The 25,901-nt window shown below is 39.0% G+C and overlaps 1 protein-coding gene across 1 annotated transcript in view; it reads left to right on the forward strand.

Moving 5' to 3' along the window:
- The window catches only part of TBC1D12 (TBC1 domain family member 12), a 136,081-nt gene that overhangs the window by 70,275 nt on the left and 39,905 nt on the right, over window positions 1-25,901 (forward strand). Inside the window, exons 3-5 of the mRNA XM_072625695.1 lie at window positions 12,881-12,996; window positions 22,229-22,311; window positions 25,519-25,636. Coding sequence (XP_072481796.1) covers window positions 12,881-12,996; window positions 22,229-22,311; window positions 25,519-25,636 — 317 coding nt within the window. The remainder of the gene's footprint in view (window positions 1-12,880; window positions 12,997-22,228; window positions 22,312-25,518; window positions 25,637-25,901) is intronic.

Consider the following 25,901-nt stretch of genomic DNA (forward strand, 5'->3'; position numbering starts at 1 on the left):
AGATAAAACCTTTGTGCGGGGCTTATGCCATCGTCCCGGATTTGCAAAAAATTGTGAGTGAAGACGGCTTGTGCCAGATCACCTCGGGAGAGGTGCCCCGCTGCCCTCACTCCCCCTTTTTGTTTTAAAAGAAGAGTTTTTATAGTGCGGTTAGCATGCTCAACAATGGCCTGACCAGTGGGATTATACGGGATGCCAGTAATATGAGTAATAGAAAATTCTTTACAAAAAGAGGCAAAGGCAGAAGAAGTATAAGCTGGCCCGTTATCTGTTTTTATAGCTTGGGGCACTCCAACCGCGGCAAAACAACCATAAAGGTGATCGAGCACTGCGCGGGTTGTCTCTTTGGGCTGTATAGAGGCTATGATGAAATTGGAGGCCGTATCAACACAAACATGTATAAGGACTTTGCCAAAGTGCGTGATATCCATTTGCCAAAGGTCGTTAGGGAGATCACCATGGGGGTTAACAGCGGTGTCTCGAGCAGGAGGGCGAAATGGGGCACAATTGACACACTGTTTGACTATTCGACGAGCATCTTCTTTGGACAGGCCATAAAGGCGTCGCAAAGATCGGGCAGATAGGTGATACTTGTCATGGGCCGCTCGTGCTTCTAAATGCAAAGGAAATAGAAGAGCTTTGTCTACAATATCATTACCTTGATAAATTGGTCCTATGGTGGACATATGGGAACGAATATGCAATACATAAAGAGAAGTAGAGCGTTGTAACATGGACTCTTGAATATCATATAAGATTTGAGCTATAGTTGAAGCACGGGGATTAATAAGGGCAGAAGGTAAGGCAGCAATAGCATTTGCACAATATAAACTATCAGTGACAAGATTAAAGCTCTCATTAGGTAATATGGAGAGAGCATGTTGGATTGCCACTAGTTCATTCTTTTGGGCTGAGGAATGTTCGGTGGTGTACACCTTAAGGAGTTGCTTAGAAGGGATATAAACTGCAGCCCTATGACATTTGGTGGCATCCGTAAAAACAGTGGGTCCCATAACTGGCTGTGGAGATACAATAGCAAAGGGAACCCGAATAGGAAGAACTTCCCATCCTCTAAGCGCTGGGGGGAGCGGAAGCTTCGCAATATTACACATGCATAGAAGACAGGCCCATTCTGGGATTTCATCGGAGAAACACCTCAGGGCTTCCTCCGATGCCTCCAAGTTCAGAACGGAGAATCTGCCAAAAGCCAATAGGCAGTGTTCGGCACTTAAAAGAAAAAACTGGGCGATCATTCGCCACTTGTGTGGAAGGACTCTTTTGTGGCGAGGGGGGTATAGCCATTCCAAAATGCCATGTGATTGATAGAAACATCCAATGAAGGTACTTGCTTTTAATATAGTGGCATAAATGGGCTGATTGGGCTCCTGTTGCACAACGACAGCGGAGCACCTGTTGAGGATGCCCTTGGCTGCCATTAAGGCCTCGGATGTCCAGTGTCTGGGTGAGAGTAGGGCGGGATCTCCTCGCAGCAAGTCATACAGCGGGTACAGATCACCGTAGGGGATAGGGATAACTGCCCGCATCCACTGTATAGCGCCAATCAGCTTTTGAAAATCATTGAGAGTGGAGAGCTGAGAGAGGTCAATGCTCGGAGGACGGCGAGCAATTCGCCCTTGTTTTAGTTCATAACCAAGATACTGAAAAGGGGGTGTGGTCTGTACTTTGTCTGGAGCCACAGTCAGCCCGTGGGCAGCTAAGGTATCAATCATAAGCTGAGTAAGGGCCATTGTAGAATCATGGCTAGGCGTAGCAACAAGAATGTCATCCATATAATGAATGATAATGGCCTTGGGAAAGCGCTGTCTAAGTGGAGAGAGGATAGCATGGACATACATTTGGCACATGGTAGGGCTATTTGCCATCCCTTGAGGGAGCATGGTAAAATGATACCGTTCATATGGTTGCTGGCGATTTTCCGAAGGGATGGAAAAGGCAAATTTGATCCTATCTTGTGGGTGTAGGGGAATGCTATAGAAACAATCTTTGATATCAATGATTGTCATAGTAAAATCTCGGGGGATCGCAGCAGGAGTGGGGAGACCGGGCTGTAGCGCCCCCATAGGCAGCATGCATTTGTTAATCTCTCTAAGGTCTATGAGCATGCGCCAGGATCCAATTTTCTTCTTTATAACAAAAACAGGAGAATTATAAGGGCTCGTGGTGGGCTCAATGCGGTCCTGTTTCAAAAGGGAGGCCACTATGGAACGTAAGGCGGTGAGCTTTTGGGGGGATAGGGGCCACTGTTCAACCCACACAGGGGTTTCAGTTTTCCATGTTATAGGCGGGCTGCTCACCGTTACGGTGGCCCCAGCATGTTTAACTGAAGGTGTTCTGGAGTGGTAAGGTGTAACCCAAGTTGCTGGAGGAGGTCGCGCCCCCAAAGGGCGTAGGCAAGACCGGCCAATTTTAAGGGTCTAAAATATCCCTGATAATCCTCAAAGGTCCAACTCAAATGTTTAGCAGCCCGTAGCGCTGAACTAGCACCCCCTACTCCAGCAACCGGGGTAGCACCGCCGCTCACCGCCCGACTGGGGTCCCATTGGGATGCATTAATAACTGACACATCTGCTCCAGTATCGAGCAGACCCATGATTGGACGCCCTTCAACCAGAATCTGTATCATGGGGCGATCGCCTACAATGGGAGAGCACCAATTAATTTGATGGGTGTTCTGCTCAGGCTCTTCAATCCAAGGCAGGGAGATGCCCCTCCCAACGGGAGTCCCTGGGGCAATATTTATAGGATAACAATGCGGATTAGTCAAATAAATCGTGGAGGACCCGCTGGACAACAATTGAGTATGGACTATGAATGGCACATAGCCAGAGGGTCCCACCACCAAGCGGGGGGGGGGGGGGGGGGGGGGGGGGGGGCACATCAATCCCTTCAGTATGCCAAGGCCTTATAACTAAATCAGTGTCTGAGGGATCCGTGGCAGATGTGCATACTAAGGTTGTAATTTTTGGAGGGCTTGTTGGTACTGCTGCGGATACGACAGGGGTGCAGAATTCCCGGGCTGGGGGGCAGGGGCAGGGCCTACGGTCCCCACTGGGAAGACATGTTTCTGGGTTCGGGGGCCCCCCTGAGGGAGGCCCCCTTTCCCGTTTCCTGACCGAGGTGGTTGAGGCTGCGGCTTAGGGTGGCAATATCTGGCAATATGACCTGGTTTCCCACAGCGAAAACAAGTGGGCAGTGGTCCCACCTTAGCGGCAGGGCACTGGCTCTTAAAGTGCCCCATCTGACCACAGCGATAGCATTGCCTCTGGTCCTTGGCACCCTGAAGGGCCTGGGTCACCCCTTGGGCCACCGCCGTCACCATGGCCTGGTGGGTGTCTTTAGGTGGAATGTCTAACAGCCTCTCTACTATCTCCTCAAGGGAGGCGAGAGGCCCCAAGCCCGCTAGGGCTTGGGAGCATTCAGGACGCAGGCCATCTCGGACCAGCTGAGTTATCAGGGAATCCGTTCCTGGTCCTGAGCCAAGAGACCGCCGGACCGCAAGCTGAACCCTACTCACGAAATCAGTAGGGGACTCGCTAGCCCTCTGATTTAACCCTACCAACTTATCCCTCATAGTCCCTGGGGCGTCAATCTTGGCAAAGCCCCTAATATGACAATACTGTACTGCAGCCATCACCTGGGGGTCGAATTGGAGCTGGTCAGCAAGCTGCGAGTATGGCCCCGCCCCTGTTATCATATTCACAGCGTCCTCTGTCCCTGCAATATTGTGTTCCTTGACATATCTGAGCGCCTCTCGTCTAACGGCAGCGCCATAGGCCACTACCTGCCCTGGTGTAAGAATAGCCCCCGATATCTCCCTCCAATCAGCTGGGGCCCACGGCCAAGTGGCTGTGGCATTCGCAAGGAGATGTTTCACATAAGGTGACGAAGGGCCGTATTTGGAGACGGCCTCCTTCAGTTCTTTCAATAATTTGAAGAGCACCGGTCGATGTAAACGGTTCTCATTTCCCATCAGACCCCGCTCCACTATGACAGGGTAAGCGCCTGCCCCCTCCCACTCCTCTAAATCTACCTCCTGTCCCTCCGCCAAAGCTGCGGATAGGCTCTGAGTGAGTACGCTCAGAGGCTCCGAGGGCCCAGACCGCCCGTAGGTAAATGACCGCGTTCCTTGTGATGATTGTGACAAGTACATGGCGGCTGGGGGGAAGGAGAAGGCATTAGGTCCGATCTCAGAAGGATTGGGAGTTCCTAAACTCTGTTGAAACTTCTTCTTGCGAATTCCCCCGCCCTCTTTTGTTGTTCCAGGGACTTTCCATTCTTTCTTAAGGGTTCCTTCTGACGAGCCCTGTGTCTCGGGGACTTTCCAGGGGACCTTCCACTCCTTCTTGGGCGTTCCTTCCTCATCAAACTTCCCTTTTGTTCCTCCCCTCGGGGCTCTAGAGTCCCGCCCCTTGCTCAGCCGTGCGCCATCTTGAAGGGCACGGTCCTGGTCCCTGCCTGCACATTCTCTTAACATACCCCATGGATATAAGGGCTGGGGCTCAGTATTATCCTCATCGGATTCCCCTTCTTCTTCTGTCGTCCCTTGAAGGGACTGCCCTGTTTGGGTCTCGCTGTTGGACCGCCCGGGGGGACGGGGATCCGAACGCAGAAGCGTGGCGACCACTTGAAAGAACGTAAAGTCCTCCTCTGTTAGTACGCCAGGGCTCTCTTTCTCACAGGCGACCATCTGCTGTTCCACTACGCCCCATTTGGCTGGGTGTAGCCCACAATATTCTAACCAAGGGGAAACATCCCAGATCTTTTCCACAAATGCTCTACAGTCCCGGATGTGGGGCTTAAGCCCATGGGTCTTACAAAGCTTATACAACTGACAGGCAAGCACTCCCTTATCTTCGGGCTTCAGGTTGGGAAAACTATTTCCCTGGCCCATCCTGGCCACTTCCCAATACTGAGACTGCCTGAATCTTCCCGCAGTAGCGGGTCAAGGCCACTTCTCAATACTGAGGCTGCCTGAATCTTCCCGCAGTAGCGGGGCAAAGGCGGATTCTCCTCTCCTTATGGCGGCCCCTGTTCAGGCGCCAGCTGCCCGGGGTCTACTCCCGGGCCTTCGCCTCTCCACTTACCGATCCCTGGTCTTCGGACGTCTCCAGCCCCTCTCCCGGTTGGGGGAGGGCAGTAAACAGGCAGAGCACCCGAAAGGAGTTGCAGTCAGCAAGCTTTATTGCATTTCTTCCCCTTCTCCTTCTCCTTCTAAGCCCTTGTGATCATCCCCTTTTATTATCCCCTGTCTCCTCCCCCGTACCTCCCATGGGCGGGTGAGCTCCTCCCAAGTGCCTCCCCGCGGGTGGAGCCAGACTGTTACCAGGGCCATCCCAGTACCCCACAAGGGGGCAGGTTCGGACCCTCAGGCGTCTCACGGTCCTCACGGGGGACCCCGGTCCAGAGCTGTCCCCCAACAGGCAAGCAATTCAATATAGGCCACATCTGTATAGTTTTGCAAATGACTTCGATAATAGTCATATTGTATAAGACTAACTATATTTCCCTCCATCCTATCCTGCCCCCAATTACTTCTATTCTCTCTTTTGATCCTGTCCCTCTCTGTGAGTGTCGACCTCAAATTGCACCCTCCTCCCCATGCCCTCCCTTCCATTGTTCCCCCCCCACCCTGTTTATCCCCTTATCCCCCACTTTCCTGTATTGTAAGATAGGTTTTCATACCAAAATGAGTGTGCATTTTATTCCTTCCTTTAGTGGAATGTGATGAGAGTAAACTTCATGCTTTTCTCTCACTTTCCCTCTTTTTCCCTCCACTAAAAACTCTTTTGCTTGCCTCTTTTATGAGAGATAATTTGCCCCATTCCATTTCTCCCTTTCTCCTCCCATATATTTTTCTCTCACTGCTTGATTTCATTTTTTTTTTGAGATATGATCCCATGCTCTTCAATTCACTCTGCGCACTCTGTCTCTATGTGTGTGTGCGTGTGCATGTGTGTGTGTAATCCCACCCAGTACCCAGATACTGAATAGTTTCAAGAGTTACTAATATTGTCTTTCCATGTAGGAATGTAAACAGTTCAACTTTTATGAGTCCCTTATGACTTCTCTTTGCTGTTTACCTTTTCATGCTTCTCTTCATTCTTGTGTTTGAAAGTCAAATTTTCTTTTCAGCTCTGGTCTTTTCATCAAGAATGCTTGAAAGTCCCCAGTTTCATTGAAAGACCAATTTTTCCCCTGAAATATTATACTCAGTTTTGCTGGGTAGGTGATTCTTGGTTTTAGTCCTAGTTCCTTTGACTTCTGGAAATCCTATTCCATGCCCTTCGATCCCTTAATGTAGAAGCTGCTACATCTTGTGTTATCCTGATTGTATTTCCACAGTACTTGAATTGTTTCTTTCTAGCTGCTTGCAATATTTTCTCCTTGACCTGGGAACTCTGGAGTTTGGCCACAATGTTCCTAGGAGTTTCTCTTTTTGGATCTCTTTCAGGTGGTGTTCTGTGGATTCCTTGAATATTTATTTTGCCCTCTGGTTCTAGAATCTCAGGGCAGTTTTCCTTGATAATTTCATGAAAGATGATGTCTAGGCTCTTTTTTTGATCATGGCTTTCAGGTAGGCCCATAATTTTTAAATTGTCTCTCCTGGATCTATTCTCCAGGTCAGTTGTTTTTCCAATGAGATATTTCACATTATCTTCCATTTTTTTCATTTTTTTGGTTTTGTTTTGTGATTTCTTGGTTTCTCATAAAGTCATTAGCCTCCATCTGTTCCATTCTAATTTTGAAAGAACTATTTTCTTCAGTGAGCTTTTGAATCTCCTTTTCCATTTGGCTAATTCTGCTTTTGAAAGCATTCTTCTCCTCATTGGCTTTTTGAACCTCTTTTGCCAATTGAGTTAGCCTATTTTTCAGGGTGTTATTTTCTTCAGCATTTTTTTGGGTCTCCTTTAGCAGGGTGCTGACCTGCTGTTCATACTTTGCTTGCATGTCTTTGATTGCTCTTCCCAGTTTTCCCTCCAGTCCTCTGACATAATTTTCAAAATTTTCTGAGCCCTTTTTGAGCTTTTTCATGGTCTGAGCCCATTGAATGGGCTGGGATGCAGAAGCACTGACTTCCGTGTCTTTCCCTGATGGTGAGCACTGCTCTTCCTCATCAGAAAGGAGGGGAGGAGAAACCTGTTCACCAAGAAAGTAACCCTCTATAGTCTTGGTTTTTTTCCCTTTTCTGGGCATTTTCCCAGCCAGTGAATTGACCTCTGAATATTCTCCTCACACCCACCTTGCCTCCAGATCCTCCCAGCCAGCCCTTGGGGCCTGAGATTCAAATGCTGCTTCCCAGCCTCAGGGCTTGGGGTGGGGGCAGGGCTGCTATTCAGTGTGAGATCAAGTTCAGCTGCCTGGGTGGGGGCAGGGCCGCCTCATGGGCTCAGTTTCCTCAGGGGGTTTATGCAGGAGCCCAATGGATCTGGGCTCCTGCCTGCTTGGGGAGCCCTGGTCTGCTCCCACCTCCATTGGTGCCTCCCGAGGGGGCCTGAGTTATGGGGGCTCCCCACTCCCCTCTCGACCCGCCCAAGAGAGCCTCTCACCGAACCTTGTCACCCGTGGGTGGAGGGACCCGCGCGGCTGCTGGAGATTCTGTCCCTGAAGCCTGCTCGGATCTGCTCCTCTCGGCGCTGGTCGGTCAAGGCAGGGCTGGGCTCAGCTCTGCGTCTGCAGCGCGAAGAACCTTTTGCGAGAGGTTTTCAGGCTCTCTGGAACAGAAATCACCATCTGCTCCGCTGTTTTGTGGCTTCTCCTACTCCCGAATTTATTGGCAGCTCTTTTCTACAGATATTTCATGGGCTGTGGGTTCGGAGCTAGCGTATTTGTGTGTTTCTACTCCGTCATCTTGGCTCCGCCCCCTAGAACTTTTAAAAGAATATTAATCTAACATTCCAAGAACTTGACATCATGAGTAGTGAAATCAGTGATTGGTTACAGAGCTGAGACATGGGGGACAATATAATTGGTTGCAACAACCCTCTTTTTCCTTCTTATGCCTAAGAAATATTTGTTGTTTGAGTCTACCTGCAAGATCAGAGGTAGGGGACCAGACATCTGTGAAGAATAGGTTGGTGGTATATATATATATATATATATATATTAGACCAGACTCCGTGGTGTCCACCCACATCCCTCAAGGATAACAGATTTCCTTGAGGCAAGAATTCAATTGTGATTAGCAGGAGAACTGGATTTCAAAACTGATTCAAAACTCTCAAAACATTTCAAGCCAGCCTAATTTCTAAGTTCAGAGACAAAGAATAATGATGTAAGCAGTTACAGGTCAAAGTTAAAATTAATTGTAAATAGGATCAATAAAAAATGATACAGAATCAATTTAATCTTCCCACTACTCTATTCTCCCTCGTACAGTGAAGCTCTTAAAACAAGTAAGAGTTCAGTATTCACTAATTCATAGAGGTCTGGGAGACCCTCAGTATTTTCCCATTCTTTTGAGAAAACTTCCACATTACTATTATTATTATTTTATCTAGGAACATACTGTGTATTCATTTGGAAGTCCTCAAACTTAGATAACCATTTTGCTAACTTATTATTAGAATTCCTGCAGTTTCTATCTTCCTGAAGGATTGAAGATCAGTACTCAGAAGTTCATATTAAAGAATGTGTGGCTTGAAATTATCCAAAACCCAAGAATTGTATATGAAAAGTATATTTCTCTTTTTTTTTTTGTAATTTTATACTGAGATAGTCTGATTATTTTGAAATAAATCAATAGTCAATCGATCAATGAAGGATTTAGAAAAGTCAAGGGCTTGCCAACATAACAAAGTACTAAATAAATATTCGTTATTGGATCGTAGAATAAAGAAGAACTAATCCCAATGTCACTGTTGCTATTGAGGAGCAGCTGAGGTATTTGTTAGTAATAATCTACAACTTCCAACTTCTTTCTCTGATGTATATTTCTATTCTCTCCTCTCCCCTCCCCCCCTTCTTTCCTGTTTTCTGGTCAGTCAGTTACATTCACAGTAGTACTTAGCCCTTCTATGACAATTAGTGCTACAGAGATAGTTAGCTCATAATTGCTTGAAACTGTTTAAAATATTTGTAAATTTTCTTAAAGAACTCTGTAAGGGTTAGTCCCCTTGGCCTTTCTCAGTAGCCAATTCAATATATAATTACCCCAGTTTTTCAGAAGTTCTCTTTTTTGCTCAACCACAGTCTATCTTACTTAAATTTTGAGCCCATTAGATTTCCTGTCAAATTGAAGAACAGTTAACTAATATTTTTCTTAAAGCCTGTGATATACCCTAAGATTATCAGTTTATTCTTTACCGTCTATGATGGTGAAACGAATCTGGTGTCTTGAAACCTGTTTCATGTACACTATTTTCTGTTATTTTAATCATCTTCGTTGTTCTCTTTTGAGATATGGACAGCTCCCCCAAATCCCTATCAAAGTGTGGTGACCAAAACTGAATATAGTAGGTGTGATTGAAAGTAGAAGACACACGGTGTTGTGGTAATTTTATTTTGTCAGAAGGTCTTGCTCTGTTGCTTTCTGTGTAACTTTGTTTAAGCCATTTAACTTGTGAAGTTCCCTACCGTTTCTTCAGCCATCCAAATTCACAGTCTTGGGGCCTTCCTAGATACCTCACTCTTTCACTCCTTATATCCAAATACTTCCTTTTTTTTTTTCCTGCCACAACATCTCTTGAAAACATTCCCAGGTCTGTATATTCATGATCCGGTTTCAGGCCCTACTTAACCTTCCATCAGTACAAATGCAGTAGCCTCCTAACTGGGATGCCTCCCTCATAAGTGTCTGCCCATTCCTATCCATCCTCCATACAACCACCACAGTGATTTTCCTAAAGTGAGGGACCATATTACTCTCTTTCACTATGTACTCTGGTCTAGTGGCTCCCTGTCCCTTGGGATTGAATATAAATTCCTCTGTTTGTCGTTTAAGGCCCTTCTAGATCTGACCCTGTCTTTCCAGCTTTATCACAAACTACTCTATGCCTAAATAGGTCTCAATGTACTTACTTGGATTATAGTAATTGCTTAATGATTGTTTCTTGATTATTAGTATCTAATTAATGCCCAGCATTCTTCATAGTGATTACTAGTTGGAAAATCATTTTAGTCATACCTCAGTTGCCTTCTTTCACAGACAGAACTACCCCAAAATACTATAAGTCTGATGAGGATGGACAAGTTGGTGTTTCTGTTCATCTGAACTAAAGAGCACCTTGTGCAAATGAATGAAATAAATAAGTGATGGGAATCATTTAATATTAATCTCCTCTTGTGCCTGATAATGAATGTATATTGGAAGATAAAATTACCACCTGGTCATATTGGGCAGCCAGCTGCCAAAGTGAGTAGAGTGCTGGGCCTGGAGTTAAGATAACTCATCTTCCTGAGTTCAGATCTGGTTTCAAACACTTATTATCTCTGTGACCCTGGGCAAATAAATACCTTAGCCCTGTTTGCCTCAGTTTCCTCATCTGTAAAATGACCTGGAGAAGGAAATTGTAAACTATTCCAGTATCTCTGCCAAGAAAATCCCAGATGGAGTCACAACCACCATCTATATGATAACTTGCAGTTTTTAGGAGACTAGTTTCCTCAATAGTTTCTTCCACCTTCTCTCTCTCTATTCCTTACCAAATTAATTTTAATAATGCACAGATCTTATCAGGTCACTCTGTGCTCTTCCTTGCCTGCCATTATCTACAAAATAAAGCCTCTCCTCAGCCTGGTGTTCAAAGCCCTCAATAGTCTGCCACTATTCTCCTCCTTTATCCTTATTTTATACTTCCCTATCATGTACTTTATCAAAAAGGACATCATGCTCCTAGAATAGCCTTCTTCTCTATCACCATTTATTAAAATACTTCAAGAATCAACTGGAATGCCATTGCTTCTAACTCTTCACTTCATCAAACATTTAAGTGTCTAGTCTTTACAAAATAATATGCTCAAAACTGGGGTAGGTTTAGTAAAGACTGAGTTCTCACCCTCATAGACTTTTCTGATTTGGGAACTGTTTCTTACCCTCTTTCCCACTCAGAAATCTTTTCTTTTCTTTTCTTTTTTTTTTTTTTACTGTAATTTATATTGGTTTTGCATTCAGTTATCTGTTCCATTTAATAATAAAATTATTTCTTTGTGTTTCATATCTTCCCTTACAGACTACAAGTTCCTTGTGGGCAGGCACTGTGTGTTCTTCATATTTTCTTCTTGTTTAATTTTTTGTTGGATTGAATTCAGAGCCTGACATTGTTCCATACTAGATGCTAGTGTGCTGCATCAGTATTTTAAAGAAATAATGTCATCATTTATATTTGGCCTCAGGTACTTCTCTTCCATGTATATCTTGATCACTTCTGCCAGTACCTCTTTGGTGAGACTGCCTTCCTGGAAGGTCCTTTCTCTTTTTCATTTCTTCATCTTTTAGGTCCCACTTCTTCCATAAAGTCTCCTCCAAATACTCTAACCCATATTGGTTTCTTTTAAGTCTACGCTGGTCTCATGTGAGTCTATATTTTCTTGTATTTGCAGGTGTTTTACATATGTTCATTTTTGTTTGTCCAGCTGGATTGTCAGCTCATTTATCACAAAGTGTGTGTCTTTTAAATTGTGGGTAATAATACCTAGCAATATTGTTGTATAACATATCATATATTGTGTATTCAAACTTATTGATCTGAGTAGACGTTTGTATTGTACTTTGCTTGAGCCATATTTAGTGTTGTGTACAATGCTTAATGATGGTACAGGGTATTCCAATAAAATGTAAATGCATTTTAGGAACAAGAGTTCTGTGAAATAGTGGAAAGAATTCCAGACTTGGAGCTGGAAACACTTGGATCCATGTCACCTTCAAAGCTTAGTAGTTCAATTTCCCACTCTGAAAAATAGAAATAGGAGTACTTGTAGTATCTATCAGTGTTGCTGTGAGACTCAAAGGAAATAATGTATATCATGCTTTGCAAACCTTAGTGCACTATATGTCAGAATCTTTTAAGCAACTAAGAGAAGCAAATGTTCAAAATGTTCGTTACAGATTTCTTTACATTTTTGAGAGTGACACATGCCCTCTTTGGTCTATGAAACCTAGGGAGATAGTATGGTGTAGAGTACAAACCACACTCAGCCATGAACTGAAGAACTCTGGCCTTCTAAACTTTAGGGGCAGATTTCTTCACTTCTCCATAATTTCCTCACCTACAAAATGAGGGAGTTGAATGAAAGAATCTCATTCCCATAGGTTTGAGACCAGGGTTATCAGATAACCTTGATATTATTACATGAGTTAGTTCAGTTTTCAATTTTTTTTTTCCTACCATCTGAAAATCTGATTAATTCTACTGGATAGGCCAATGCAATTCAGCAGTTTAAAACTTTTTTTTTAATACCCAGTAATATAAATTATCACTTAACCTCTTTATATATTTTTTTAAAAGTGTATTATCAGTATTTAAATGGTGTGTATGTTTATTTCTAACAACCTGTATGCAATAGAATATCTAAATAAGGAGTTGAATTACCATGTCTTTGATATTTAGTCTAAAGTGCAAAGTTTTTGGTTATTTCATTATTTTTTTCTGGATTTTTTTGTGACTTTTGGATTGAATTCCTAGACATTCTGTCAGATTTCTGAATTTTGATACATTACATAACAGGTTACATAATTTGTCTTGTGGTTTAAAAATTCTTTCTAGTTTTTTAATCTTTTTTCTTGTTTTTCTGAAAGTTGCAATTTAACATATATACATATTTCCTTGCTGCAACATATTATCCTCAATAATTAAATAAGAACAATTAAATAAAAGTTTAAAATGTAAGATCTTTGAATAATGTACATTATTTTTAACTTTAGGAATATGAAGCACGAACTGGGAGGACATGTAAACCTCCACTTCCGTCCACAAGACGTAAGAATTTTGAATTTGAACCACTTTCAACCACTGCTCTCATTCTTGAGGACCGACCTTCGTAAGTGTTTTAATGATAGTAGTATTATTGATACTTTTAATTTTCGAATGATTTATCTGTTTTATTACATTAAAGGTATTTGATGTTCCTTGGAAACTTGCTTTTGAAAAAAATCATTCCAGAAAGATGTCCCAATAAGAAAAAAAATACCTTGTTGATTCAGAAGCCATAAGTAGATTCTCTTGATGCTGGTGTGAGCTCGACAATGCTGCATTAAAATTACTATATTTCACCACAGTCATCACCCCCACATAATCATTGCATCCTGTTTTGTTTTGTTTTATTCAATCCAAGAATTACTTTATAACCTTTCATTGCATAATTATCACATGGTATAATTCTGTTTGTCATGCTGCTTAAAAGGTGAACAGAGCAGCAATGTATTCACCAGTGGCATGTGGATGTACATTTATCTCTAGTGCATTGCGAGCCTAGAACTCTTAGCACACATGCATTGTCAGTATTTAGTTTTATGTATATTCATGAGTATTCCGTGCATTTTAATCTTGCACCAAAAACAGTTTAGTAATAAGTGATTTTTAAGTAATACCAGCACAGATTAAAAAAAATTTACATAATGATCACACCTCCAGTTTTATTTTTTGGCAAAAAATTGGCATAAAATGTGTGATGATTATGCCGTGAAATATAGCACTTCTCTGCAATTTATAATCCTAAGGAATAGTCTGGAGCATAGAGGGGTTAAATGATTTATCTAGGATCACAAAAGCCAGAGACAGAACTTGAACTCAGGTTTTCTAGTTTTGAGGTTGGCTTTCTGTCTTCTTTGTCAGGTGGTCTTTCTTTTCTTTAGCTCTATTTAAAAAGTAAATTTTTTATTTATATCTTCTGTATTTATATCACTTGTATTCTCCCCCCACTGCACAAGAGATATTCCTTATAACAAAGAATAAAAAAGGAAAATTATTTTAGCAAAAGCTAACAAACATATCAAAAAGTCTTACATTTTATATATGGTATTCTGTCCTTAGAGTCTCCTACTTCAGAGAAGTGGAATAACATGTCATCTCATATCTCTTCTTTGGGGCCAAGTTGATTATTCTAATTTTGGATCATTCAGTTTCTTTTGTTTTATTTTCACTTCCATTTTTATTATTTTGTATATTGTTTTTCCTGGTTCTGCTTTATATCACTTTATATCAGTTCATATATGTTCTCCTATGTTTTTCTTTATTCATCTCATTGATTATTTCTTATAACACAGTAATATAGCTATTACATCATTTTTATAATGCACTAATATTCAGATATTCAGATATATCTGTAACATACACACACACACACACACACACACACACACCTACACACCTACACCTTGTTTAGCTATTTCCTAGTTGATAGGTATCTCTTTTATTTCCAATTATTTGCTACTACAAAAAAAAATATTTTGATGTACATTGAACTTTCTCTTTTTGACCTCCTTGGGTTGTGCGCCAGGCTGTGGAAGCTCTGGGTCAGAGGGTATGGGCATTTTAGTTACTTTCTTCATATAATTCTAATTTTACTTTACTTTCCCATAATGGTTGTAAATTCATAGTGTTCCCCTCTTTCCACAACTCCTCCAACACTGACTGTTCTTACTTTTTGTCATCTTTGCCAGTTTGCTCAGTGTAAGGTCAGACTTCAGGGTTGTTTTAAGTTGCATTTCTCTTATAATTCATGATCTGCACAGTGGGAGAGTACATGAATGGGGTGAGGGGAGGTCATTCATTGGCAAACAGTGAAGAGATGATTGGTTTAGCCTTGAATCAAGAAGAGGGGCTTCAGGAGAATTCAGGAGAGGAAGCAGAAAGGAGTAATGAAGTCAAGGAGAGTTGAAAGAGGTAGTCTCAGCCTAAGCAAGGATAGAGGTCCTATGGAAAAACCCTCTAGTCAGGAAAAAGGTGTGTAGGAGTTTGGGGACTTCAGTGGGGGAGATAATGCATTGGAAAGCTACCTCTGAGAGAGTGTGGTGCTTCCATGGATAAAAATCCTGGCCTAGGAAAAGGGTCATGTAAGCTCCTGGGGACAGTGAGTATCTAGAAGGGGAGTTGTGGTGGATGTGGAGCCCTGAGTAAAGCGTCCTGGCTGTAGTAAGGAGAACAGAATTGCATGGCATAATGTAGGGGAGAGGGGAATTGGTGCCAGGTATACTGCTTCTGTTTGGTGTTTCTTCCCTTGTGGATTGAGTCACACAGTTCTCTGATTCTGTTAAAAAGGAGTGGGGCCTTGCCCACAAAGAATATAATTTCAAAATAGACTAGAAGGGAAAATAAAGAAGAGAATGAAACAAAGCACTGCTTCTTAGAAAAAGGCACAATAAAAAGAACTAACCAACATAAGAAATCAGAGGAGATAAGATGGAGAAATTTTGAACTACTATACTACTAATAATAGATAGTATTTATATAGCATGTTAGGGTTTGCAAAGCACTTTGTAAATATTAGCATGTTTTTATGCTACGACAACCCTGGGAGCTAGATTCTATTACTATTATTATTAATTATTATTTTACAAATGAGGAAACTGAGGCAGACAGGTGATTAGATCCACTAGGGTCACAGAGCTGGATTTGAATTGGGTCTTCTGAATTCAGGCTTGGTGCTCTATTCATTGTACCACCTGCCTGCCTCTAATCTCTTAACTTATAGGGTAAAGAGAAGGGTAAAAAGAGAGGCATGGGAGAGCAGGACACAGTAGGAATAGAGCCTGTGAAAACAGAAATACGTCAGAGTAGTTTAAGCAAAACTAATTGCAGTGGCATTGAATCCATTTAAAAGAGGAAGAGAATAAAAACATATCCAAAAAGAATGCTAAAGAAACCAAATGAAGAAAACCCAAACCTTCCTCTCATAATTTTAAATGCAAATTGACTAAACAATACCATAAAATGAAAGAAAATGGCAGAAGAGAAAGTGAACCCTATAACCTGTTGTTTACAAGAAGCCCATCTGAGAAACAGATTCTTACTCCCACAGTGGGAGACCGGGTCAAAATTCACTGTGCTTCAGATAAATACAAAAAAGGTTGAAGTTTCGGTCTTGCCAGATGGACATCAGAGAGCTCCCTCATATTCTCCATTTAAGTGGGATGCTTAGGGGAACCATCTCTTCATTTCCCACCCAGTTGCACTCCTGGATATCATCATGCCTCCTGGACTTCTCTCCTCCCCCCAGCATCTTTCTATGTCTTCCCCTATTAGGTCATGTTGTTCCTTATGGGCAAGGACAGGCATTCTAGGATTTGATGCAGTAGGCACAACGTCATCCCTAAGTTCCAACATCTGGAGGACTTTGACATCTTTCCTATGGATTCTTTATATTAGACCACTTCCATGACAGGGGTGAACACCCTTGGTGAGCATGTAACTCCTATTTTATTCCTTTCCTAATACATCATTGAGTTAAAGGATTCCTTTATAATTTTAACATGCAGAGGAGGTACTTTGTTATAGAAAACCTGTTAGGGGGGTAGTGTTTTGTTTTACTGAATCCAGTCATTTTTGAAGTCAAAACTATTAAAAGCACAGTGGAATCTTATATTTTTCTGGGAATTTGGAGTATTTTTAATGATCTGCTAAAAAAAAGACTGATATTGTTTATTTTATTTTTAAATAATATTTTATTTTTCCCTAATTACATATTAAAACAATTTTAACATTTTTTTGTTTTGTTTTAAAGTTTTGAGTTCCAAATTCTATCCCTCCCTCCCTCCCCTTTCGCTTCCCTGAGATGGGAAACAATCTGATATTAGGTTATACATTTGCCGTCATATAAAACATTTCTGTATTTGGTACAAGAAGACTTGAACAAAAAAGTAGGAATGAAAAAAGTGAAAAATAATATACTTCAGTCCCTGTTTAGATAATATCAATTCTTTCTCTGGAGGCAGATAGCATATTGCATCATGAGTTCTTTGGGATTGTCTTGTATCATTGTATTGCTGAGAATAGCCAAGTCATTCACATTTCTTCACCCATATAATATTGATGTTACTGCATACAATGTTCTCTTGGTTCTGCTGACTTCACTTTCCATCAGTTCATGTAAGAAAGACTCATTTTTTTAATGCCAGTATTCTTCTGCTATAGGTGTATGGGTACAAATCATTGAGCAGTATTCTTTACAAATAAATGAAAATGAACTTCCTCCAGTTGGCCTGGTCGGGATGAGCAGGCTGCAGCACATCACAAACCAGCAGTTTTCAAGGATAGGTGGTATAAATCAGGGCTTCTTAAACTTTTTTCACTGACGACCCTTTTTTGCCTGAGAAGTTTGTATGGATATATAGGTATATGTTATCCAGATATACAGGTACATAAAATAGGTGTACAAATGAAACATTTACTGATAATAAATCATACATTTATTTTAAAGCAGTTCTTTGATATACATATAATTTTATCATCTATTAAAGATAAAGCAAATTTGCATACTAATGAGATGGATGTGCTTTTTTTTACATAAAGAATTAAATCTTGGCAGAATATTTGATACTGCAGGATGCAGAGAATCTTCAACTTTTTCAGAGTTAATTAATATTTAATATTTAATAATTTTTTAGATTGTCAGTGCTGAGAACATTGCTTCACACAAGTATGTAGTAGAAAATGGCAGAAGTATGTTTAGGGCCATTTCAGAAATTGTTGAAAATTCTGTTCTAATCCCAAGCTAAAATTTTTTAATGATTTTTTTTTTTTTTAGTAAACTCAAGTTTTAAACCTATGTTGCTTGATAACTTGTCAAATTCTTCTTGAACTTTTAATTGCAAATGACTGATGTTTTTAATTTCAACTGATTATGGGTTATGATCCCAATTTAGTTTTTTAGAGTCAAAATTTGAAGGGAAGTATTTCTGAAACTGTATCTCCAGGCACTTCAGATGATTAATTATAACTCTTACAATTAAATCTTTGGGAAGGTTACTTTCTGTTATGAAACCATCTGTAAGCTGTAAACATTTCTAAAGAATCATTTCCCACCTTGTTCTTCCATGTCTCAACATTTTTTAGTAAAACTTTCAATTTTATCTTTTAACATAAATGTTATAATTTTTTCTTTGAAGTGACATTTAAATCATTGAGTTTTTTGAAAATATCTGACAAATAAGTTTGAAAGCTGTAAGTCATTATGAAAAAAATTAACAAAATCAGATTTCTACTCAGTCAAAATATAATTTCATCTTTCAAGTTCAATAATCTGTTTAAACTTTGCCCTACTCAGTCAAAAATATAACAACTTCTTTCAATTTCAATAATCTGTTTAAACTTTCACTAATCTGTTTAAACTTTGAGAGCTGCATGATTCAATATATTTTCTTTTTCTTGGCAATTTAGGTGTACTACAGCCTCATAGCAAAGACTCTGATGCATCGTCATCAGTATTTTTACCTCTTTTGTCTAAATTTAGTCATTTATCCATAGCTGAAAAATATTTTTGTTTTAAAACATAAATGTTGCTAATAATCAAATATTAGCTTTAGTTTATGAAATTACATTTGCTTATGCTTAATTTAAAAAATTGGTGTTCACACTTTAATATACATACGCACATACACATATACATACAGGTAGAGAAATATTATTAAACAGCTTTTGTCTTGCTACAATTAAACACTTATTTTTCTGTAAAAGAGACAACAGCAATTTTTAAAATCAAAATTCTAACACAAAATCCAAAGATATAATAATTTGATGTTTACATGCTGAAGAATGACAGTAAGAAAATATTAAAAGTCTTTGTTTTCCATAATTAAGCTATTATGTCTCTGTAAGAGCAGAAAACTTAGTATGTTCAGTAAAAACACTGCCATTCATAATATACAATAGTTTCAAATCTGGGATGAAGTGTTTCTGGCAGTATTCATTGGCATTGTGTGGCATGACAGCATGTATTGTGCAGAGTGTGAGTGTTGTATGTTCAGAACCAACGTTCAGTGAAGTCACACAGTGCAACACAAGTAGATGCTGCCAGAAACACCTCTGATTCATTACAAATTTGATTTTGAATTAATTTTTGGTCGTTGTGCATTCAGAAACCATTTACTGTTGCCAAATTTTTCGTGACTCCCTCATTCAGTTATGCAACCCAATATGGCGTTGGGATCCACTGTTTAAGAAGCACTGGTATAAAAGACGTCATCCAAGAAACAAAAGAGAAAAAAAAGACATGGGCTAGTCACTTGGTACATGAGGGAGGGGCCGGAGTGAGGGGGAGAAATCCAATGAACTGCCCAGCTGAGAAGAAATTGACAGCAAAGTTTGAGTCATTGATCTGTCTTGCACCCTTCGTCCTGTGAGCCTTGTTCCTGCCTTACCAGCTCACTGTTGTACATTCCAGACTAAATGACACAGAGACATCCTAAGCTTACTGGGACCAAAATGGAACTCATTATTTTATACCCTAAACCTACCCCTCTTCCAAACTTCTTCCATATTTCTGGTCTCCCAAATTTGTAACATCAGCATTATTCTCATTCTTCACTTTCCTTTTCCCTACATGTTCAGTCAGTTGCCAGATCTTGTTGTTTCTGCCTCTGCAACAACTCTCTACTCATACCTAGGCCCTTGCCACCTCTTGTCTGTACCATTGTTATAGATTTCTTAGCGGTCTATTCATGTCTCTTCCCCACAGCTTTAAGGATGTATCTGACTCTGTCACTCACCTTCTTCTTTAATCACTGACTATATTCCATATAATCCATATTTTTTACCATTCTAGAAGATATATTAAATACATCTTCTAGGAGTTGAGGAAATGTTCAGGCAAGAGGTATTGTAGGCCTAAGTGGGATAGATTCTTATTAATGTGTACAGTTAGTGTTTGTAGAGCTAAACAGCAGGGCAAAATCCAGTCTGTTGGAGTAGGTCATCAGATAGGAGAGGTTTGTCAGGTTTTAAGGAACACTGAACAAGATAGGTTTAGGAGTCAGTTGGTCAGAAGGTACTTAAGGCAAGGCAGTTTTAGGTAGGAATTTAGGAAATTCCATGGATGAATAGTTTCCCTGAAGAGCTCAGAGAATCATACTTTTCTACCTGGTTGTCTTGGTTATTAATGTTAGATAATAAATCTAAATAATAAAACTATTTTCTGGTCTTACTTGGAATTTGTCAGAGTATACCAGATAGTTTCAGAGTTTGTTGTAGAATAGTCAAATATGACATTATACTCAGCAGAGTTTTCTTTTTCAAGGAAATGAGATAGGTCGAGATGAGGGTGGGGTTGGAAAAAGAAGGGAAGCTATTTTTGTTTGTGTACTTTTCATGATTTCTCTTCTTTTTTTCATGTCAACACAAAACGGTTTAGATTGTATTGTTTTTGCCATGAAATTGTCAGATTTTCTGGTTTTCCTGGATAGACTCTATAATGAAGTTATACAGTGAACATAACACTGGCCATTGCTACTTTTTTCGACTGCTAACTGTATAAAACATTAGTATCCTTTATGTACTAGAACAATTGAACTCTGCACAAAACACAGAAGATACTGTAGTTAGAGGTAATCTATGGAAAATTCAAAACTAATGTTAAAGTAACCAAAAATGAATTTTCTCTCTGTGTGTTTAGGAATGTAAGGGAAATTTGACTATTTTATCCCATCTGGTCTCAGTTTCTTTCTCTGTAAAATGAGTTGTTGTAGCAGATGATATTTAAGGTTCCTTTCAGTTCTGACGTAATATTTGATGTGACTTTATTTTGTGATTTATTTAAAAAGAGACCTGATAGAAGTCAGCTAAAGAAAGCTTCTTCCCCATCACTCTTTTGAAGTGTAATAATAATAATGATAGCTCATAGTTATGGAGCAGTTTATAATTAAAAGTGATTTGTGTGTATTGTCTCATTTGATTTTCATGACAACTCTGTGAAATGTTATATAAATAATATATATGTATATACAATTGTTATAGAAAAGTAGAAATGTTGCTGTGCCTTTTTACAGATTGGTTTTGACTCCTAGAAGTTAAGTCTGTGATATGAGTAGAGTGGTGTGTGAATTACCTGGGGGCAGTCAATAATTTCAGTATGTTTTCAGTTTGTGACAGTAATAGTCATGTCTATTTGTTTATACTGACAAGAGAATCATTTGAGATATCTTTTGGGAATCTTTTGGAATACCTGGACCAGATGAAACCAGAACAAGTCATTGTCCCCATGTTTAGTTCTCTCTGGTTAAGTACTGGATTTAGTGCTCTATTTTGTTAATTTTAATTCTCCGTCTTTTAAGAATGACTATTTTTTTTCAAGGAAAAGTATAAAAATTGTAGCTCCTAAAAACACAGTTTAATAACTGTAGGAGAACCACTTATCAAGGGCAAGACAGAAGTTTGTAAAAAGATGACTGAAGAGTGGGGAAAAAAAGTAATTTTGATAGCTAAGCCTCATTTATTTGAAGCTCACAACCATTGTAAGAAATTAGGTGAGCTTGTAAGATCTGAGCATCTTCATAAGCCTGTAAATATAAATACTTAAAAGTGTTTTAGGGAACTGCTGTGGTCTTAGAAGTCTTAACTTCATTGATGGGAGGATGATCTTTGACAAATATATTGATAATGTTGAGAAGAGGTGCCCCAGAATTATATCTGTTCCCAAATGGAGATGGAATACTGCAGCATGCATGACACCATTCCCCATACCGCAGGAGGTCCAGGTATTAATCCAAGACATGGAGATTAGACTGAGGAGTCTCTTGATTTAAGCCTCCTTTATGACTTAGGGGTTTTAAATCAAGGCTAGACTTGGAAAAAATATATGTTTAATAATCCGTGTGATAAAAGGATAATTTCATGATGAATTAAAGAATAAATATCAGAGTTTGTGATCATAGTGCCAAATTGTGTAGAATAAGTGATGGCATTAAAAAGACATATTATTGAAAGTTTTTTAAAGATGTAAAAAGTTGGATATTTATTTTGATAAATTTAATTATTCTGGTTAATATGAATATTCATTGTAAGTGTAAGGACTCCGAATGCAATGTTCTTTCCAAAAACATCATGCTGCCTCTCATTGAGTCAATAAAGCAAAAGCTAGTCTATATGGATTAGAAGTGGCTCATTTGTAATGCAGACGAAATTTACATGGTCAGCTTTTGAATCAGAGTGAATTGTGACTAAGAGGTGAAACATATACAATGGCCTTTCCATAATCTCTGCCTTAAAAAAGAGAAAGAAGAACAGATCAAAAGAAAGTCTTTAAAAAAAAAATTGACTGATCCTAGCATTTTATTTCTCAGAAATCTTCCTGCCAAATCAGTTGAAGAAGCTTTACGTCATAGACAAGAATATGATGAAATGGTGGCTGAGGCTAAAAAACGAGGTATGAAATTATCAGAAGTTAAATCAGTAGTATAGTTGATTCATTGATTTGTTTAAATCTGTGGAAACGAATAAGATTTCCACCAAAAATTCATTAAAATTTGAATGATTCTTTATCTGAAAGCCCAGTAGCTGTGCTTTTTATTTGATTGGAACCTTAAAATAGTTTAACTTTAGTTTAGCTTCAATCGAGGAAATGCTGTGCTAACTATTAAAAAGCTTGGTGAAGAACACAGTACCCTTCTGTGATCATATCTGATTTTCAGGTATGCTAGATTTATCAGGAAAAATTGAGGAACAGATTAACTTCCTGTTTTCACAAAGGTACTTGTTTTATTTTTATTAAAACAAATAGTAGCTGATATTACTGTTAATGTTATCTTCATTTATAAACTTTCTTAATGATTTTCATCTTTGCTGTAGTTTTATCTTTTTGACATTTTTAAATTGAATTACTTTAATTTAAGTATTGAATGGTTTAGGAAGAACTTTCTAAGTGGGAATATGATTGTATTTGGAAATGGTTGAGCTAAAATTGCTTAACTGTCTTTGAAGTTTTCAGAAAAATATTTTCTTGTCTCCAGAATTCCCGTTGTTGAATCTGTTACTTTTTATTACAACCTCTTTTTCTAAGGTGTGATACTGATAATAAGTAATAATACTGTTTAATAATACTGTTTCTTATACAAACAATATTACTTACTAAATGTCAGTTAATGCAAGGTACTACCTGTTCTTTATATGACTCCTCACATAAATTTAAAAATTGCTAGGGGAGATATGTTTTACATCCATGTTGTTCTTGGAATAGGTACTTCTTATTTGAGAGCATAACCCCTACCTATCTCATCCTTTGCAATTCATATAAAATAAAGATGTTTGCAAAAATTATGTTACACTGTCCTGTGCATTGTAAATGTGCTAATATAGAAGATATTTTCACAATACTCCATATTTATATATCATTTTACAGTTTATAGATTGCCTCTTAATATATTTTATTCTCACAGCAATGGTGTGAAGGAGGTAAAGGAGGCATTGTTATTATCCCCATTTTACATATGTGAAAACTTAGATTCAGGGTGGTTGTGACTTTTCCAAGATCTCACAGATAATAACTGGAATAGCTGCAACTAGATTGCTAGCTTTCTGATTCCTAGCTCATTGTTCCTTTCAGTTTCCTTTTGCTATAGCAATAGCAGAAATTAATTATCCTAGAAACACCTACTCTTGGCTTTTATGAAACTTGTGAAAGTAAGGCTTTCCCCCTGTATACATAATAAATTGTTTTTATCTTAAAATAATTATCACTTTTCAGCCAGTAAATATGACATGTGCCAAGTAATGTGTTAAGCATTGAGGATGCATGCATACGTATATGTATACATACATACACACATATACATACACACACACATATAAACAAATATAGTCCTATCCCCAAGTGGCTTATGTCTGTTGGGAAAAGAATACTTAATAAAGGAAGGTGAAGAGGTAGGCTGGGGGAAGAAGATACCTGATGATGGGGTATGATGGAGAGGGCCAAAGAAGTCCAGAAGCAGTGTAGCTGGTGAGAAATATGGAGACCAGTTCTGAGCCCCCTCTTTAAACAGAGGGCCTGGAGGCCATGGCCCTGCGTTCCAATCAGAAGGGCAGAAGGGACTGATGAGATGTGAGGACCAGGCAGATCCAATCTTGCAGGATAATGGGATTTCCCAGTAATGAGTTTCCTAGGGAAGGAAAGCGTGATGGAGAGGGCCACAGAAGTCCAAAAGCAGTGAAGCTGGTAGGAAATGTGGAGAAAAACTGTGCTGGGGTAATGTGAAGTTAATAATTACTCCTCATTACTTAAATTCATTTTTCTGTGCAGTATTTGCAATATTGAATTCCTAGGTGGATATTGCTAATGAAATAACACCATTAAATTTATAGCTACTTTTTTATTTATACTGTTTCAAGTAGTCATCAATGAGTAGAAGATCCTCGTAACCCTTGCTGTAGTGTTTTGTTTTGAATGAAGAGAAAACATTGAGAGTATAGGAATAACTTATTGCAATGGATTTTTTCTCTACCTGTGATTTATTCACATATAGAAATCCTGGAGTGCAAATTTCTTCCACCAATAGAAGATAATTAGCTCATTTATAAATTTTTGCCTGGAGCACTGTGATTTTTAAGCAGATTGCCCAGGATCACCCCCACTTGAATGTGTCATGGGCAAGATTTGAATCTAGGGCCCTTTTCTTCAAGACCGGTTGGTTATCTGTTATGCTTTGCTTCCTCATTACTGTTGTAATAATCTTACTCACTTTTATCTAGTACAACAATAACAACGACAGCAAGAAGTACTTTATAGGTCACAAAGTGGTGGGTATCTGGAGACTTAAAAAATATTGTTCTGATGATATGTGTGTTTCAAACACACAGTGTGTTATCAGTTTTGAACTTGTTTACATGTTTTGTATGAGCAAAAAGAAATCTTTAAAAAAAATGATAAGCATACCAGTTTAGTTGCATGATGGTTTTTATGTCATTGACTTACTGAACCCCATGTAATTCTAGGAAGAAGTTGTAGACCAGTGTGAAAAAAGGGTATCTATCGGTTCTGAAGGAAGTTTATTTTTAATAGATCTTTTTTGATATCTTTTGGTTTTGTGGGCTACATTTTCCCCTTTATCTCTCCCTTTTCATCCCTCCCAGTGAGCCATCCTTTACAATAAAGAATTAGAAAGCTATACTGTAAAAATTATTCCTGGTGCTTTTGATCCTTTGATAAACAAATTTATAGATGTCTTGATTGTTTTTTTGAGGTCAGGAAAGAAGAGAACAGTATATAACACAGTTGAAAAAACATTAGACTTAGGAGTCAGGAAACCCCTGTTCTAATCCCAACTCTGCTGTTAACTTAATTGTGTGAGCTTGGATTTCATCACTTAATATCATTGAGCTTCAGTTCCTTTTAAAACTAAAAGATTGGACAAGATGTTTTCTTAGATCCCTTCTGCTGCTAGTTATGAAATGCCTTTAAGTATTATGAAAGTTGAATTTTTTTCTCTCTATTGTAAACAGAAAACTTTAAAAAACTGCAGCTTTATAGACTTAGTTGGAAATAGCTTTTATTTTAAACTTTGAGAGTTTTAGAATGGTTTGTTTAAATTCTTTAATTTTTATTATTATTATTTTTATTATTCTTTAATGTTCAATGAAGAAATTAAAGAAGCACATAAAAGAAAACAAATAATGAAAGAACGCTTTAAACAAGAAGAAAATATTGCAAGTGCGATGGTGATATGGGTCAATGAGATACTACCAAATTGGGAAGGAATGTAAGTAAGAAGAAATTTCTGGAAATTATGTATTTTATGCATCTTCTTTCCAGTTTTTTTGTTATTTCTCATCTGTCATTTGACTTTAGGTCTAGTTTGAATCCAGCAGAATTATAGAATTATAATTCTCAATTTTCAAAAATAATCACTCCTTCCCTTTGAAATGCTATACTTTTGTGGGGTTTTTTCCTTTAATAACTTGAAATCTAAAGAAAGAATGCATTGCATTCTTCCCAAAAGTTGCAGGCTAGATAAGTCATGCTGT

Source organism: Notamacropus eugenii, chromosome 1 (assembly GCF_028372415.1).
Source record: "Notamacropus eugenii isolate mMacEug1 chromosome 1, mMacEug1.pri_v2, whole genome shotgun sequence".
Lineage (NCBI taxonomy): Eukaryota > Metazoa > Chordata > Mammalia > Diprotodontia > Macropodidae > Notamacropus > Notamacropus eugenii.